This window comes from Hemibagrus wyckioides, linkage group LG16, assembly GCF_019097595.1.
Source record: "Hemibagrus wyckioides isolate EC202008001 linkage group LG16, SWU_Hwy_1.0, whole genome shotgun sequence".
Lineage (NCBI taxonomy): Eukaryota > Metazoa > Chordata > Actinopteri > Siluriformes > Bagridae > Hemibagrus > Hemibagrus wyckioides.
The window spans coordinates 23,760,472-23,776,008 of NC_080725.1; the positions used below are offsets into that span (position 1 = coordinate 23,760,472).

The 15,537-nt window shown below is 43.7% G+C and overlaps 1 protein-coding gene across 5 annotated transcripts in view; it reads left to right on the plus strand.

Annotated features, from left to right (window-relative positions):
- The first annotated feature begins 527 nt into the window (after nucleotides 1-527).
- LOC131366854 (trichohyalin-like) overlaps nucleotides 528-15,537 on the plus strand; it is a 74,644-nt gene continuing 59,634 nt past the window's right edge. For 4 of the 5 annotated variants that reach the window (XM_058411783.1, XM_058411781.1, XM_058411782.1 and 1 more), the window contains exons 1-10: nucleotides 528-698; nucleotides 809-864; nucleotides 973-1,085; nucleotides 1,198-1,272; nucleotides 4,581-4,727; nucleotides 4,951-5,028; nucleotides 6,487-6,638; nucleotides 7,715-7,769; nucleotides 7,868-7,936; nucleotides 8,014-8,091. In XM_058411783.1, the coding sequence (XP_058267766.1) occupies nucleotides 613-698; nucleotides 809-864; nucleotides 973-1,085; nucleotides 1,198-1,272; nucleotides 4,581-4,727; nucleotides 4,951-5,028; nucleotides 6,487-6,638; nucleotides 7,715-7,769; nucleotides 7,868-7,936; nucleotides 8,014-8,091 (909 nt within the window). In that variant the 5' untranslated portion in view covers nucleotides 528-612. The remainder of the gene's footprint in view (nucleotides 699-808; nucleotides 865-972; nucleotides 1,086-1,197; nucleotides 1,273-4,580; nucleotides 4,728-4,950; nucleotides 5,029-6,486; nucleotides 6,639-7,714; nucleotides 7,770-7,867; nucleotides 7,937-8,013; nucleotides 8,092-15,537) is intronic. The other variant, XM_058411780.1, reaches the window with a different exon arrangement.

A 15,537-nucleotide genomic window follows, 5' to 3' on the forward strand; every position in this document is an offset into this window, starting at 1 on the left:
AACAGGTCATTTACCACTTTAACCAGTGCTGTCTCTGTGCTATGATGAGGCCGAAATCCAGACTGAAACATTTGAGGAATGTTTTTCTCTGGAGATATGAACATAAATGCAGGTTGATGATTTTGAAGAACAAATTTGTCTCGCGCTTATCAGATCAGATGTATAAGATTAGCTTTAAAATTGTCTAGCTTTTATTTCATGGCCTCAATTCTTTGTCTGATATTTTATAAATGTTGCCATTAAAATAACTGATGGTGTTCAGGTGTCTGTGGTGGTTTTTTTCAAAATTATTAAGTTAATTTTGCTACAGTATTACTGATGGAATAGAATTGAAGGAACACGTCTCTCACACACACACACACACAAAGATTGGAGCAATCAGGGTGGAATGTAGGCCTGAGTGAGAGAGAGAGAGAGAGAGAGAGAGAGAGAGAGATTTGAGGTGTTCCTGTACTGCTGTAAATGTTCCCAAACTGGTTTGGCATGATTTTTTGAACAGAGGTATGGCTTAAGGAGGCGAGTGTGTGTGTTCATTAGATTTAAAGGCAGCGATGTTAATAGTGTTCATCTCTGTGCTTTATGATAATATGTTTGTAGATTAAAGCTCTCTGGATGATGGCAGTGAATCTGAGTAAACACGGCGCAGCTCTCTCAGCTGCTTATAATGAAGTGGTGGAGGGAAAAACTGACACTGACTGGTAAGATTACTTTATAACACAGATATTTACAATAACACAGACAAACACAACACACACTTTTAGACAGTTTTCTCTTTTCTTTGTCACTTGCTCTGTATCTGTATCTTCAGGGTGTTATTCACATACGAAGGAAACAGCAATGACATCCAAATAGCAGCAAAAGGAGGTGTGTATGTGTATGTGTGTGTGTGTGTGCGCTGAAGTGTGGTTTAATCATGTTTCTTGCTGTGTTGAGATGGAGGTTTGGGTTCATTGTGTTCCTAACTGTTCTCAGGTGGAGGTTTAGATGAGATGGTACAGGAGCTCAGTGCAGGTAAAGTGATGTACGCCTTCTGCAGGGTGACGGATCCGCATTCCGGAGTCCCAAAATTCATCCTCATTAACTGGGTGAGCTAACACAGAGGAACCGTGTACATCAGACCCTGTAACACGTAAGAAATGTTCAGTAGATAACAGGAACTGAATCCTGTCTGTTTGTGTGTGTGTTGTGTGTGTTTAGATTGGTGAAGGAGTGGCAGGTGTGAGAAGAGGCGTGTGCGCTAATCACTTATACACCATGGCCAGTTTTTTAAGGGTGAGTTTTACACTTACTAATATGGAGAAGATGACTATCACGTGTGTGTGTGTGTGTGTGTGTGTTATTTATCTGCTGTAAATCAATAATTTTATTTTGTAAATATTTTGCAGAATACCATTTTGAATATTTAGATATTTTACAATGATAAAAAAAAGCTGGCAGTATAATTGACTATAATGGGTTAGTTTAACCTTTTGTTTTTTTGTTTGTTCTTTGTTTTGAGAGAGATATAAACTCTTTATTTTAATAATTCTTGAAAGAAGACTAGTTGAAGCACTAGAAGTATATATAAACTTGTGTTATTGAATATTTCTCTTTTTAAATAGTGTTAATGAAAATAATGTGTGTGTTTTGGTGCACTTAGTCTACTGGACTCATTTTTTATAATGTTAGCAAGTTGATTTTAAATAAACTGTGTTAGCTTGGTTGAAGCATTTTTGGAGTGAAGAAGAGGGGGTTTTGTTTCACTTTATGTGTGTCTGTACAGCTGTAAGTGAAGTACATTTCTGTAGTGAATGGATTCCTGGTTGTCAGTGACTGATAGCGGCTGAGCAAGAACAACACGTTGGGCAGGAGTTGTTAGTTTCACTCAGACACTCTCATCTCCAGACATTTTTCTCCCCTAGCTGCTGCTGCAATTAGTAAACTCTGTGTACTTTCAGTTTTAAATTTTTAATGTTTTGTCGGGTTATTTGTATTAGCATGTAGTAAGATGTGATGTTTTCATAGTTTGCGGTCTGCTTCGCCGCTTTGCTTTGAACAAATATAAAATATGTACAGAATGTTCATGAGCCTTACGTACTAGTCACCTAGTACCACCTGGTTTCAGAATCAATACTATAACAGGTAAATGAGTATGGAACTGGGCTGATACCTGATTTTAATATCCCAAATTTTAATAAAAAGCATTGTTACATCGTAGCATTACAGAAATCCACATGTAGATCTGTAATGATCAAGCCACAGGAGACAACGGAGGGGAAAATCTTCCTGAGACTACATACGGAAAAAATCCTTGTGACTAATCAAACTCAAATTAGAACCCTTCCTTACCTGGGTGAGTCCAGGCACAAATGCAATTATAATCATTACAGAACACTGCTGTAGAAGAGTAAAGACAAACAGTCCTGGGTGTATTTACAGGGTGTACAATATGAGCAGATGTGAGTGAGTGTTCTGGAATGAGCAGATGATTGTTCTTATGATTATAGTCGCAGTTCTTGTCTTCAAATCTAGATTCTCTCTAAATCTAGAGATAATTATAGAGCACTGGGCATAGAGGAGCCGAGGAGGTCTTTAATGAGTGTCTCAAAGCACTTCATCATCACAGAGTGTATGGCAGTGGATCTCTTAACACATGTGGAAATCATGGACTGTGTCATGGACTAATTGAACAGGAGCAAGTTTTCAGAACCCTAAAAAGTAGACTGCCTTCCTGCCATTCACTCCAGTCAGTGTCATCCTTACTTCTGTTCTGAGACAATGGTTGCATGAATCTCTCTGATGTTTGAACACATTTCTAATGTATTAGCCAGGATGCTGGCATTAGCCAGGATGCCAATGTCAGCATCGGCCGCATCTAAGTATGCATAGAAAGGGTTACGTTCATTTAGTAGGTGGTGGTCGGCTCTCACCATGGTGTGGGACCTGCCTCTGTATTCTGTATGCTCTTTGGTTAAGGACAATGTACATTGTACAAGATTAGCTTTGACATCATAACTAAAAGGGAGAGCCAGAAGGTGAGATATCAGGGCTTCCTGGCACATAAAGCTCCAGCCACTCCACCCTTGAAGAACCTGAGTGATGAAGTGAGAGTGAGAATGGTGCCAGCATCCAAACATCCTGTTCACATAAACATCAGTGCCAGAGTTTTTCACTCTTATCCACAGCAGGCTGGTGAAGCTGCAGGTTTTTATTTCAGCCAAATAAGAGGCACACTTGAAAGTAGATTGAAGCCCAGGAAGAACAGATTGACCAAGCAGAACCAGGTGTGACTCCTGCCCTTCGTGGACAAGATTGTAGACTTCACTTTAATCACAAATAAAACTAATGCTAACGATGAGGAAGAAAGGCTAAACATCCTGCTCTCAACAAGTTGAATGTTTGCCATGTCTGCTTCTCAGCCCTCACATGGACTGTATACACCCCTCTCATCTAATCACAGGCTACGGAGCACCCCTCTCATCTAATCACAGGCTACGCTTTCAGGTTGCACATCCACCACAGACCTAATCCTATCTATTGCACTACATTCTGCGTGCAGACATTTTACATTTCTCTCCATTTACATGTACAGAAATTATAACATGTTAAGAAAATTTCTGCACTTCTGACAATGTAAAAGTCACGAAAGACTATTGGCTATTACTGCACACTTTATCCACTGTATAGTTCCTCTACTGTCCTGTGCATGATAGCTGTATAGAGTATTGTATGGTGAGTTTAGCCTGTTGTCTGACAGTTTGCACTGCTCCATGGTAAATGTACCATCTCTCACTCAACTCATCTGTGATGAAAAGAAATGACAATAAAAGTTGAAACTAACTTTGAATGTTAAAGAAACCTCAGACCTTTGTGGAGATGATTTTAGACTCAGATGATCTCAGAGTCTCCATTTGCTGTTTGCTCCATTTGTTAGAAAACGTGAAAATGACAATAGATTAAAATGATGTTTAGGGACCTTTGTTTAGTTCCAAAATTCAGCATTGGGAACAATGCAGCTGTTGTGGCATGTGGTAGTAAATCATCTGGTCCAGTAAACTGGGACACTGGTGTACATAAGAGCAGGACAGACCAGAGGTAAGGTAAAGTGACAAAACACTGTGCTTGTTTCCTGTTTCCTGTGCCAGTTTCCTGTAACCTTGTAGATATCAGGATTGGGCAGATTAAAAGAAGGGTGGAATGGCCATTCACTGTTTTTCCTTTTTAATTCCCAAACTGGCTAGTGCCTGACTTCCTTTCTGTGTTTTTTCAGTGAGCCAAAATAAATTTAGTGAGAAGTAAAATCTGAGTGAAAAGCCAAAGAGTACACTGTAAGAGAATTCTCCAGGAGAGCTGGCAGGTCTGTCAAGGTGATGATAAGGTGATGGAGGAAGGACACAAGGCACTACACAAAGTATTTTGAACTAGGTAGAAAGAGACTGGACTAACATGGACAATGGATTCACCAAGCTACACATAGCTGTATAATGACACGAGAGGAGAGTAATCATATGTGGAGTCTGGGAGAAGAATGTTTTATGAACATATGCTAATGTGTGCAGTATTGACACAAATGTGGGTTTTGTGTATTTGTGTGATTTCAGGGAGCTCATGTGACGATTAATGCACATTCAGAAGACGACGTTGGGCCTGAACTCATCATGAATAAAGTCTCTCAGGCTGTAGGAGTGAATTACAGCATTTATACTGAATCAGATCGATTTAACAACACTGAGACCTCACATCCTGTGGTGAGACAATGTGTGTCAATCTTTTATAAATAACATGGTGAGATACACACTGTGTGTTTCTACCATGAAAACCATGGTGTTTATAAAAGATTGCACAGGGACAGACAACAGCACATTCCAGATTATTACAGATTTCACTGTTGCTAATAAACCCATCAGACTGTCTGACCGGATGAATACAAAACAGGTGTGTGTGTGTCTGTGTGTGTGTGTGTGTATGCAGGGTTCAGCGTATCGCAGAACCAGGGCATTACATGAAATTAAAGAAACTGAGAGGGAAAACTTCTGGGCCCAAATGGAGGTGAGAGAACAGTCTAATACACAAATAATACTAAATTTACAGAGAAATGACGTTTTTCAAACACAATCATCATTCACTCATAAGGCATATAGTGCTCTGTCAATCATCACTTCATTTACACTACCAGTCAAAAGTTTGGACACACCTTTTAATTCAATGTTTTTTGTTTAGGGATTTATTCTCTACATTCTAGAACAATCCTGGAGATTTCAAAACTATGAAATAACACACATGGACAGTAATCCATATGTAATGACAACAAAAACCAGTCAGTTGTTATTTTAAGACACGAAGGTCAGGTGTTCTGGAATAGTTCTTGCAAGAACAGTATTGTCAAGTGCATTTGCAAAACCCATCAAGCCCCATGATGAAACTGGCTCACATGAAGACCATCCCAGTAAAGCAAGACCAAAACTGACCTCTGCTGCAGAGGAGAAGTTCATTTAGAGTCACCAGCCTCAGAAATCACCAATTAACAGCACCTCAGATTAGAGGCGTTATGAAGGCTTTACAGAGCATCAGTAGCAGACATATCTCAATATCAACTGTTCAAAGGACATTATTGTGGATTTCAGCCGCCTTCAGCATTGTTTTACAATGTAGAGAGAAATAAACATCAGGAAAGACCATGGGATTAGAAGGTGTGTCCAAACTTTTGACTGGTAGTGTACATTCATGTCATTTGGCAGACGACCCAGAGTGACTTTTATTTATTTCATTTATACAATTGAGCAGTTGAGGATTAACGGTCAGTGGAACAAACCACTGACTCACCCACAGGGAAGTGGTCAAGGGTGCATGAAAAGCATTCTGAAATGCAGAAGAGCCGTTCTTTCTCAGAGGAAATTCATAATCTGCTAAGTGATGCTGAAAAGGCTCTGTACTGGGGCTACATACACTTCACTGGCTCAGTGCTTCTCATTGTGGTAGTGAAACTACTCAGTCCAAGACCATAAAGCCCTGTAGAAAGTGTGTGCTTAGCTGAGCATGTCTCCAGCCCTGCTCTACACTCTCCACATCCTCATCCACACCAGGTGATGCAGGTCCAAAGCTGGACTCCATCCACCCAAATCTTCAGCAAGCTCCAATCAGGCAAATGCTTCTGTAGTCTGATGTCTACAAACATCAGGAGCTTCTACCTTCACACCGTCAGACTCAGACATGTCCATCTTACAGATGGCTTACAGATGACTCCATAGAGACTTTCTGTCACTCCACTGACACTCTGCACACTGGACTTTCTACTGTTACTGTGACTACACCAAACATTTTATACATTCCTAGTTTGGCACATTCTAATTAATAATTCTACTTCTTATTTATTATTTATTTCTTATTTCTTTATTTATTCATTTAACGGTCTATGTGACAAATCCTGAATCTTGAATCACTGGATTCACAGAAGTAAAGGATGATGTGATTGGGTTTTCTTTGTCTTTCTCTGCATCTCTTCACTAGAAAGAGGAACAAACTCGCCGTCAGCAGGAGAGAAAAAAAGCAGAGGAGGAACGACAGAGACTGGAGAAAGAGAGAAAAGAACAGGAGGAGAGAGAGACAGCTGAGAGAGAGAGACGGCTGAGAGAGAGAGCCAAACAGATCGATCAGCTGAGGTGACCACTCAAATCATCACACCACTCAGATCATCACACCACTCAGATCATCACATTAATCAGATCATCACACCACTCAGATCATCACATTAATCAGATCATCACACCACTCAGATCATCACATTAATCAGATCATCACACCAATCAGATCATCACATTAATCAGATCATCACATTAATCAGATCATCACACCACTCAGATCATCACATTAATCAGATCATCACATTAATCAGATCATCACACCACTCAGATCATCACATTAATCAGATCATCACACCACTCAGATCATCACATTAATCAGATCATCACATTAATCAGATCATCACATTAATCAGATCATCACATCACTCAGATCATCACACCACTCAGATCATCACATTAATCAGATCATCACACCACTCAGATCATCACATTAATCAGATCATCACACCACTCAGATCATCACACCACTCAGATCATCACATTAATCAGATCATCACACCACTCAGATCATCACATTAATCAGATCATCACACCACTCAGATCATCACATTAATCAGATCATCACATTAATCAGATCATCACATTAATCAGATCATCACACCACTCAGATCATCACACCACTCAGATCATCACACCAATCAGATCATCACACCACTCAAATCATCACACCAATCAGATCATCACATTAATCAGATCATCACACCACTCAGATCATCACATTAATCAGATCATCACACCACTCAGATCATCACACCACTCAGATCACACTACTCAGATCATCACATTAATCAGATCATCACACCACTCAGATCATCACACCACTCAGATCATCACACCACTCAGATCATCACAATAATCAGATCATCATACCACTCAGATCACACTACTCAGATCATCACATTAATCAGATCATCACACCAATCAGATCATCACACCACTCAGATCATCACACCACTCAGATCATCACACCAATCAGATCACACTACTCAGATCATCACATTAATCAGATCATCACACCACTCAGATCATGTGGTTGTTGATGTTAGTGTTTGTTTTCTCTCTAGTGAAGGTTTTATTTCTCTCGTCTCTCACAGATTGTTAGAGAAGAGACAGGAAAACCAACTTCAAAATCAGCAGCGACAGGAACCGGTAAAGAACCAAATCTCAGAAAATCAATAAAGTGCTCAATGTGTTAATGTTAATGACCGAGTGCTTAAGGTCTGAACATCTGAAATGGATTCATTCAGGTGGAGCAAGAACTTCAGGCTGCTCAGTGGAAAGGAATAAAAAGTTCCAGATCTGTTCAGGAAACCAATGTGAGTAAACAAATGCAGTGTTCATCATGTGATGGAGAGTAAAATTAAACATGTTTAATGTGTGTGTGTTTCTGCAGGGTTTAAAGTATCGTAAAACCAGTGCTTTAGAGGAAATTAATGGCATTGACAGGGAAGCTTTCTGGGCTCAGTCGGAGGTAAGAGAACAGTCGTGCATTTCAGTGCTGGCTTTAAACACACTATTGTTGAATCTCACTAATGACTCAGAGGTGTGTATTACCTACAACTCACTTGTACATGGGCAGTACAAGAGCAGGTGTGTGTAGGTGGAGTGGATTGTTCACACAATACTGGACCAGCAGGAACAAAAAAAAAAACAAATAATCTCAGATTCACACAGTCTTCAGTCTGTATGTCATATTGTTTTACTAAATTAATGCTGCTTTATCAGCTGCCATGTGCTCCTCCATGCCATGGTATCGAGGTCCTGGGGGCCCATATGTTTTTCCCAGCCATCTCTAATTATTCGGCCATTGTGGGGCTCAAGGAATATGGGTATATGGCCATGCCTAGGGTTGAAGACATACTCGCAAGCTATCTCTCCCCTAAATCAGCTGCATGGAGGAAGCCTGTGCTTTCTTCTAAGCCATGTAGCGCCACCAGAGCCCTTGTGGGTAAGGCCTACACAGCAACAGGCCAAGCCGGTGTGGCCCTGTACACCATGGCATTCTGCCGTTCTGTTTAAATAACTCAACCATGGCGAGGGTTTTAACCCTGAAGCAATCTCTGAGCTCTGCTCAGCCAAAGATCTCACACTCTGTGCCACAAAGCAATCAACTAAAATCCATTTTATAGCTGCATTAGTTGCCACAGAGAGGCATTTGTGGCTTAATTTAATGGGGATTAAGGACAAAGATAAGTCCTTTCTCCTGGATGCCCTGATGCCACCAAAGGGCTTGTTTGGCAACACAGTGAATACTGTCTAGGGTTAGTGAATAAGTTCAAAGTCTTGGGAGGCTGATCAGTGTGCCCAGGCCTGTCAGGCAAGAGAGGACCTTGGATCTGTCACTGCCTCAGGGGTCAGTAGGGTCTGTCCTTACTTCCTTTTCTTGCATAATTCTGTTGTGGAACCTTCTGCTAGGTGTGTCTCAGTGGGACCTGGATATGGTAGAAAAAGGGTATAGGATCCAGTTTGCCTCCTGCCCTCCTCCCACCAAACCACATTCCTCCAAGCAGAACTTCTCTCCCTTCTCAAAAAAGGGGCTGTAGAACACGTTCCCCACCCAGATTGAGACATAGGCATTTATAACTGGCATTTTGTCATTCAAAAGAAAGATAGGAGGTCATGTTCATTTTTATGGACCTGCGGGGTCTAAACTGTGTGCTGATAAGCTTCAATTTCAAGATGCTCAGGCTCAAACATATTGTGTCACAGATCAGGTCTGAGGACTGCTTTGTGATGACAGACCTCAAAGACATATATTTTCACATAGGCATTCTGCCAGAGCACAGGAAGTTACTCGTTTTGCTTTTGGGGCAAAGTGTACCAGTTTTGTGTTCTTCCTTTAGGTCTAGCCCTATTGGCATTCATGAAGTGCTTAGATGGTGCTGGTGAGGTTGGCTGCCGTCACGACTGCTCCGACCGCTTTTTTTATTTGTTTTTGTTTGTTAAGTTAACTTACAGTGCATTCAAACCGTGGGAAACGAGCCAGCGTCAGGAACAGGCTGAGAGCCCGTGCACACCGCACACCTCTGCCTAGCATCCTGCTTGCCAATGTCCAGTCACTGGAAAACAAGCTTGATGACCTCAGGGCCAGGGTAAAGTTCCAGAGAGGCATTCGGGACTGCAATCACCTCTGCTTCACCGAGACATAGTTGAACCCAGCAGTGCCGGACCACGCCATCCAGCTGGCCAAGCCAGGGAAGTCAAGGGGAGGCGGCGTGTGTTTAATGGTGAACAGTAGCTGGTGCAACAGCGCGAGTGTCGTTCCTCTCACACGCTCCTACACACCCAATCTGGAACTATTGTCTATCAAATGTCATCCTTTTTAACTTCTTCGGGAGTTTACATTGGTCATAGTCAGCGCCGTTTATATTCCACCATAAGCAACAGACACAACTCCGGGACAAACTTTCATCAGCCCCACCAGGGGCAAAAGGACACTGGACCACTGCTACAACAATCAAAGACGGCTACAAGGCACAATATCGCCCCCCGTTTGGGAAATCCGACCACGCCGCTATCTATCTCATGTCAAAATATAAACAAAGGCTCAAGCAAGAAGTTCCAACTCAGAGGGAGGTTGTGCGCTGGACGGACCAATTGGTGGCCGCTCTACAGGACGCACTTGATGATGCAGACTGGGACATGTTTCGGCGCAGCTCTGATGACATCAACGTGTTTACGTAAGCAGTTGTGGGATTCATCGGGAAACTAGCAGACGATACTGTGAAAAAAATGACCATCAGAACATTTCCCAATCAGAAGCCATGGGTGGATGAGACTATCCACGATGCTCTGAGATCTCACACCGCTGCCTATAATGCGGGACTTGCGTCGGGTGACATGGACTCGTACAAGGCCGCATCATACAGCGTCCGAAAAGTGGTGAATGAGGCGAAGCTGCGCTACGCCTAGAAACTAGAGTCATCGCTCCAACAGAGTGACTCTTGGAGCCTGTGGTAGGGACTAAGGACAATAACGGCCATAAAGCACCAACAGCCGGTATGGCAAATGCGGACGTGTCTCTGGCAGACAAGCTGAACACCTTCTATGCTCACTTTGAGGCTGCAGCTAACAATGCTAATGCTAAAGCTAATGCTACAGCTATTGCTAATAGCTGCAGACAAGAAGAGAATGCCAACACCGGAAACGCATTCATCATCTCCAAGCATGACGTAAGGAGAGCCTTCAGGAGAGTGAACACCAGGAAAGCAGCAGGACCAGACGGAATCTCAGGTCAAGTCCTCAGAGCCTGCGCTGACCAACTAGCACCATTGTTCACAGATATATTCAATCTCTCCTTAACCCAAAGAAGCCTGAAGTTCCTGTCCCGAAGAAACCCCATCCTGCTTTCCTCAATGACTACCGCCCTGTAGCCCTGACCTCAGTAGTGATGAAGTGCTTTGAGCGGCTGGTAAGAGACTTCATCATCTCTTCACTACCAGACACACTGGATCCACTACAGTTCCCAAACCACTCAACAGATGATGCCATTTCTCACCTTCTACACACATCATTCACTCACCTGGACACTAGAAAGGGGAATTATGTTAGAATGCTGTTTGTCGACTGCAGTTTAGCATTTAACACTATAATTCCCTCCACACTCACCACCAAGCTGGAGCACCTGGGACTCAGCCCATCTCTGTGTCAGTGGATCTCCAATTTCCCAACTGGCAGACCACAGACAGTAAGGATGGGCAGATATGTCTCAGCCTCAGTCACCCTCAGCACTGGAGCCCCGCAGGGTTGTTTGTTGTTTGACACCGTTGTGGTCAGACTGTTCTCCGACAACAATGAGACAGCCTACCTGGAGGAGATTAGTAATCTGGAGAACTGGTGCCAGAAGAACAACCTCCACTTTAACGTCAGCAAGACAAAGGAGCTGATAGTGGACTTCAGCAAAAAGCAGGAGAGGAACTACCAGACCCCCGTGATCGACGAGAGCCCAGTGGAGAGAGTGGACAGCTTTAGATACCTCAGTGTTCATGTCACGCAGGACCTGTCATGGTCCTGTCACATGAACACCGTGGTGAAGAAGGCCTGGCAGCGTCTCTTCCACCTCAGACGCTTGAGAGACTTTAGACTATCCACTAAGGTGCTTAGGAACTTTTACTCCTGCACCATAGAGAGCATCCTAATGGGAAACATCACCACCTGGTTCAGGAAAAGCACCATGCAGGACAGACAAGCTCTTCAGAAAGTGGTGTGATCAGCTAAGCGAATCATCCATACCAAGCTCCCTGAAGGAAGATCGTGAAGAACCTCAGCCACCCCAACAATGGACTTTTCTCTCTGTTGAGGTCAAGGAAGTGCTTCCACTCCCTGAAGGCTAACACAGAGTGCCTGAGGAGGAGCTTCTTCCAGCAGGCTATACGGTCTCTCAACCAGAACTCCAAGATTCAAGATTCAATAAGCTTTATTGTCATTTCAACCACATATAGCTGATGCAGTACATAGTGAAATGAAACAACGTTTCTCCAGGACCTGGTGCTACATAAACATACAACAACAAGTTCAACACAAAAACAACACCACAGAGCTAGGACAGAAGTTTGTCTTAGCCACGTAAAGTGCACAGTGTGCAGCTAGGTGCAAACAGAGCATAGACAAGACAGTGCAAAAGACAATAAATACAAGAAAGACGACACAAAAGAACACAGAACACTTAGCGCCGAAAAGAAAGAAAAGAACGTGTACTGGAATGTAAGTGAAATAAAATAAGATAAAGTGAAATGATGTAAAAAAAAAAAAAAGTATTGAGGTAGTGCAAATAGAAATAAACATAAATATAACTATAGCAGCGGATGACAGGTAGAGGTAGTGCAGTAAGTAATGAACAATATAAATTGTGTGTGTGTGTATCCACACAGTCAAGAGAGAGTGTGTGTGTATCTGTGTGTGAGAGAGACAGAGAGTTGATATACAGTTCAGTCCTGAGTGAGAGTGTGTGTGTGTGTGTGTGTGTGTGTGAGAGTGTAGAACAGTTCAGTCCTGAGTGAGAGTGTGTGTGTGTGTGTGTGAGAGTGTAGAACAGTTCAGTCCTGAGTGAGAGTGTGTGTGTGTGTGTGAGAGTGTAGAACAGTTCAGTCCTGGGTGTTGAGGAGCCTGATGGCTTGAGGAAAGAAACTGTTACACAGTCTGGTTGTGAGGCCCGAAGTCCGGTACCTCTTTCCAGATGGCAGGAGGGTGAAGAGTGTGTGTGAGGGGTGTGTGGGGTGTGTAAGAGTGTGTGTGAGGGGTGTGTGGGGTGTGTAAGAGTGTGTGTGAGGGGTGTGCGGGGTGTGTAAGAGTGTGTGTGAGGGGTGTGCGGGGTGTGTAAGAGTGTGTGTGAGGGGTGTGCGGGGTGTGTAAGAGTGTGTGTGAGGGGTGTGTGTGGTGTGTAAGAGTGTGTGTGAGGGGTGTGTGGGGTGTGTAAGAGTGTGTGTGAGGGGTGTGTGGGGTGTGTAAGAGTGTGTGTGAGGGGTGTGTGGGGTGTGTAAGAGTGTGTGTGAGGGGTGTGTGGGGTGTGTAAGAGTGTGTGTGAGGGGTGTGTGGGGTGTGTAAGAGTGTGTGTGAAGGGTGTGTGGGGTGTGTAAGAGTGTGTGTGAGGGGTGTGTGGGGTGTGTAAGAGTGTGTGTGAGGGGTGTGTGGGGTGTGTAAGAGTGTGTGTGAGGAGTGTGTGGGGTGTGTAAGGGTGTGTGTGAGGAGTGTGTGGGGTGTGTAAGAGTGTGTGTGAGGAGTGTGTGGGGTGTGTAAGGGTGTGTGGGGTGTGTAAGAGTGTGTGTGAGGGGTGTGTAAGAGTGTGTGTGAGGGGTGTGTAAGGGTGTGTGGGGTGTGTAAGAGTGTGTGTGAGGGGTGTGTGGGGTCAGCCACAATGCTGTTAGCTTTGCGGATGCAGTGTGTGGTGTAAATGCCTGTAATATGGGGGAGAGAGACTCCAATGATCTTCTCAGCTGTCCTCACTGTCCCCTGAAGGGTCTTGTGATCCGAGACGGTGCAGTTCCCAAACCAGGCAGTGATGCAGCTGCTCAGGATGCTCTCCATGGTCTCTCTGTAGAACACAGTCAGGATGGGGGAAGGGAGATGGGCTTTCCTCAGCCTCCTCAGGAAGTAGAGGCGCTGCTGGGCTTTCCTGGTGATGGAGCTGGTGTTGAGTGACCAGGTGAATTTCTCCGACAAATGGACACCAAGGAATTTGGTGCTCTTCACGATCTCCACCGAGGATCCATCGATGGACAGCGGAGGATGGTCACTCTGTGCTCTCCTGAAGTCAACAACCATCTCTTTGGTCTTGTTGACATTCAGGGAGAGGTTGTTGGCTCTGCACCAGGCTGTTAGCTGCTGCACCTCCTCTCTGTATGCTGACTTGTCGTTCTTACTGATGAGACCCACCACGGTCGTGTCATCGGCGAACTTGACGATGTGGTTGGAGCTGTGCATTGCTGCACAGTCGTGAGTCAGCAGAGTGAACAGCAATGGACTGAGCACACAGCCCTGAGGAGCTCCAGTGCTCAGTGTGGCGGTGCTGGAGATACTGTTCCCGATCCGGACTGACTGAGGTCTCCCAGTCAGGAAATCCAGGATCCAGTTGCAGAGAGAGGTGTTCAGGCCCAGGAGACTCAGCTTCTCAATCAGCTGCTGAGGGATGATTGTGTTGAATGCTGAACTGAAATCTATGAACAGCATTCGAACGTAGGAGTCCACATAGGACTCAACTGATTGGACTTGCGATGTTTCCTTCACACGTGTTGGCACACACCACAACGAACCATACTGTACATTTGCACATTACAGGACTGAAGTACACAAAACATAAAACATAAAACATATATGTTGTACATTTCAGCTCCTTTTTACTCATAAAGAGGACTTGTTTTACACTTTAAAGATGGACAATAACACTGCTGCTCATCATCTCATTTCACTCCATGACCACCCTGTACTGCTGCTGTCTGCACATTGCACACACTTTACATAGTTTTGTTATTTATTACAGTTATTTATACAGTTGTTTACATTTTACATTTTTATACATATTCTATTTACATATTCCAAATATGTATATTATACACTACTCACAAAAATAAGGATATTTCGGGTGAAATTTCAGGATGCACCTAAAATGCACTATAACCTTTCCAGGTGAACTTAATTTGACCTTCTCTACACTTTTGAATGCACATGTCCAACTGTTCAGTGTTTCAGTACTTTTTGCATAACTTGCTGTTCTCTAACAAGGTGCTTAACGGCAAAATTCACAATTGATTGATTCACACACACATTGATCCATGAATCCACCAATAAATTTTCTGGTTCCATTAGAATTGGTATTTAAACAGTCCTCTTCATCATGCTGTTCACATTTTGACATCATGAGACCAAGACCACACCTAACAACTGATCAACAGTACCTCACCATTGTGAGGCTTCAAACAGGATGTTCTCAGAGGGAAGTGGCCAATGAGCTTAGAGTGTCACAGAGTGTCATCAGCAGGTTGGGACAGAGATACTGAGAGACTGGAAGAGTCACAGAAAGGCATAGAAGTGGACGTCCTTTGGCCACATCCCACGTTGATGACCGCTTCATTGTGAACAGTGCCCTGTGGAACCGGATGATGAATGCCACTCAACTCCAGGCACATTTAAGGGAGGTGAGAGGAACCCAAGTGTCATGTCAGACCATTCCAAACCGTTTACATCAGTGTGGTCTGCGTGCTAGACGACCTGCAAGGGTACCTGACCACACCACCAGGCACAGGCGTCATTGTTACGCTGGACGAGGGACCAGTGGGCCTCAGTACTGTTCTCTGATGAAAGTCGATTCACGTTGAGCAGAAATGATGGACCTAACGATGTTGGAGATGTCAAGGAGAGCGCTATGCATCAGCCACTGTTGTGGTGGTGTTACAGTCTGGGCAGGTGTGTCCACTCAATACAG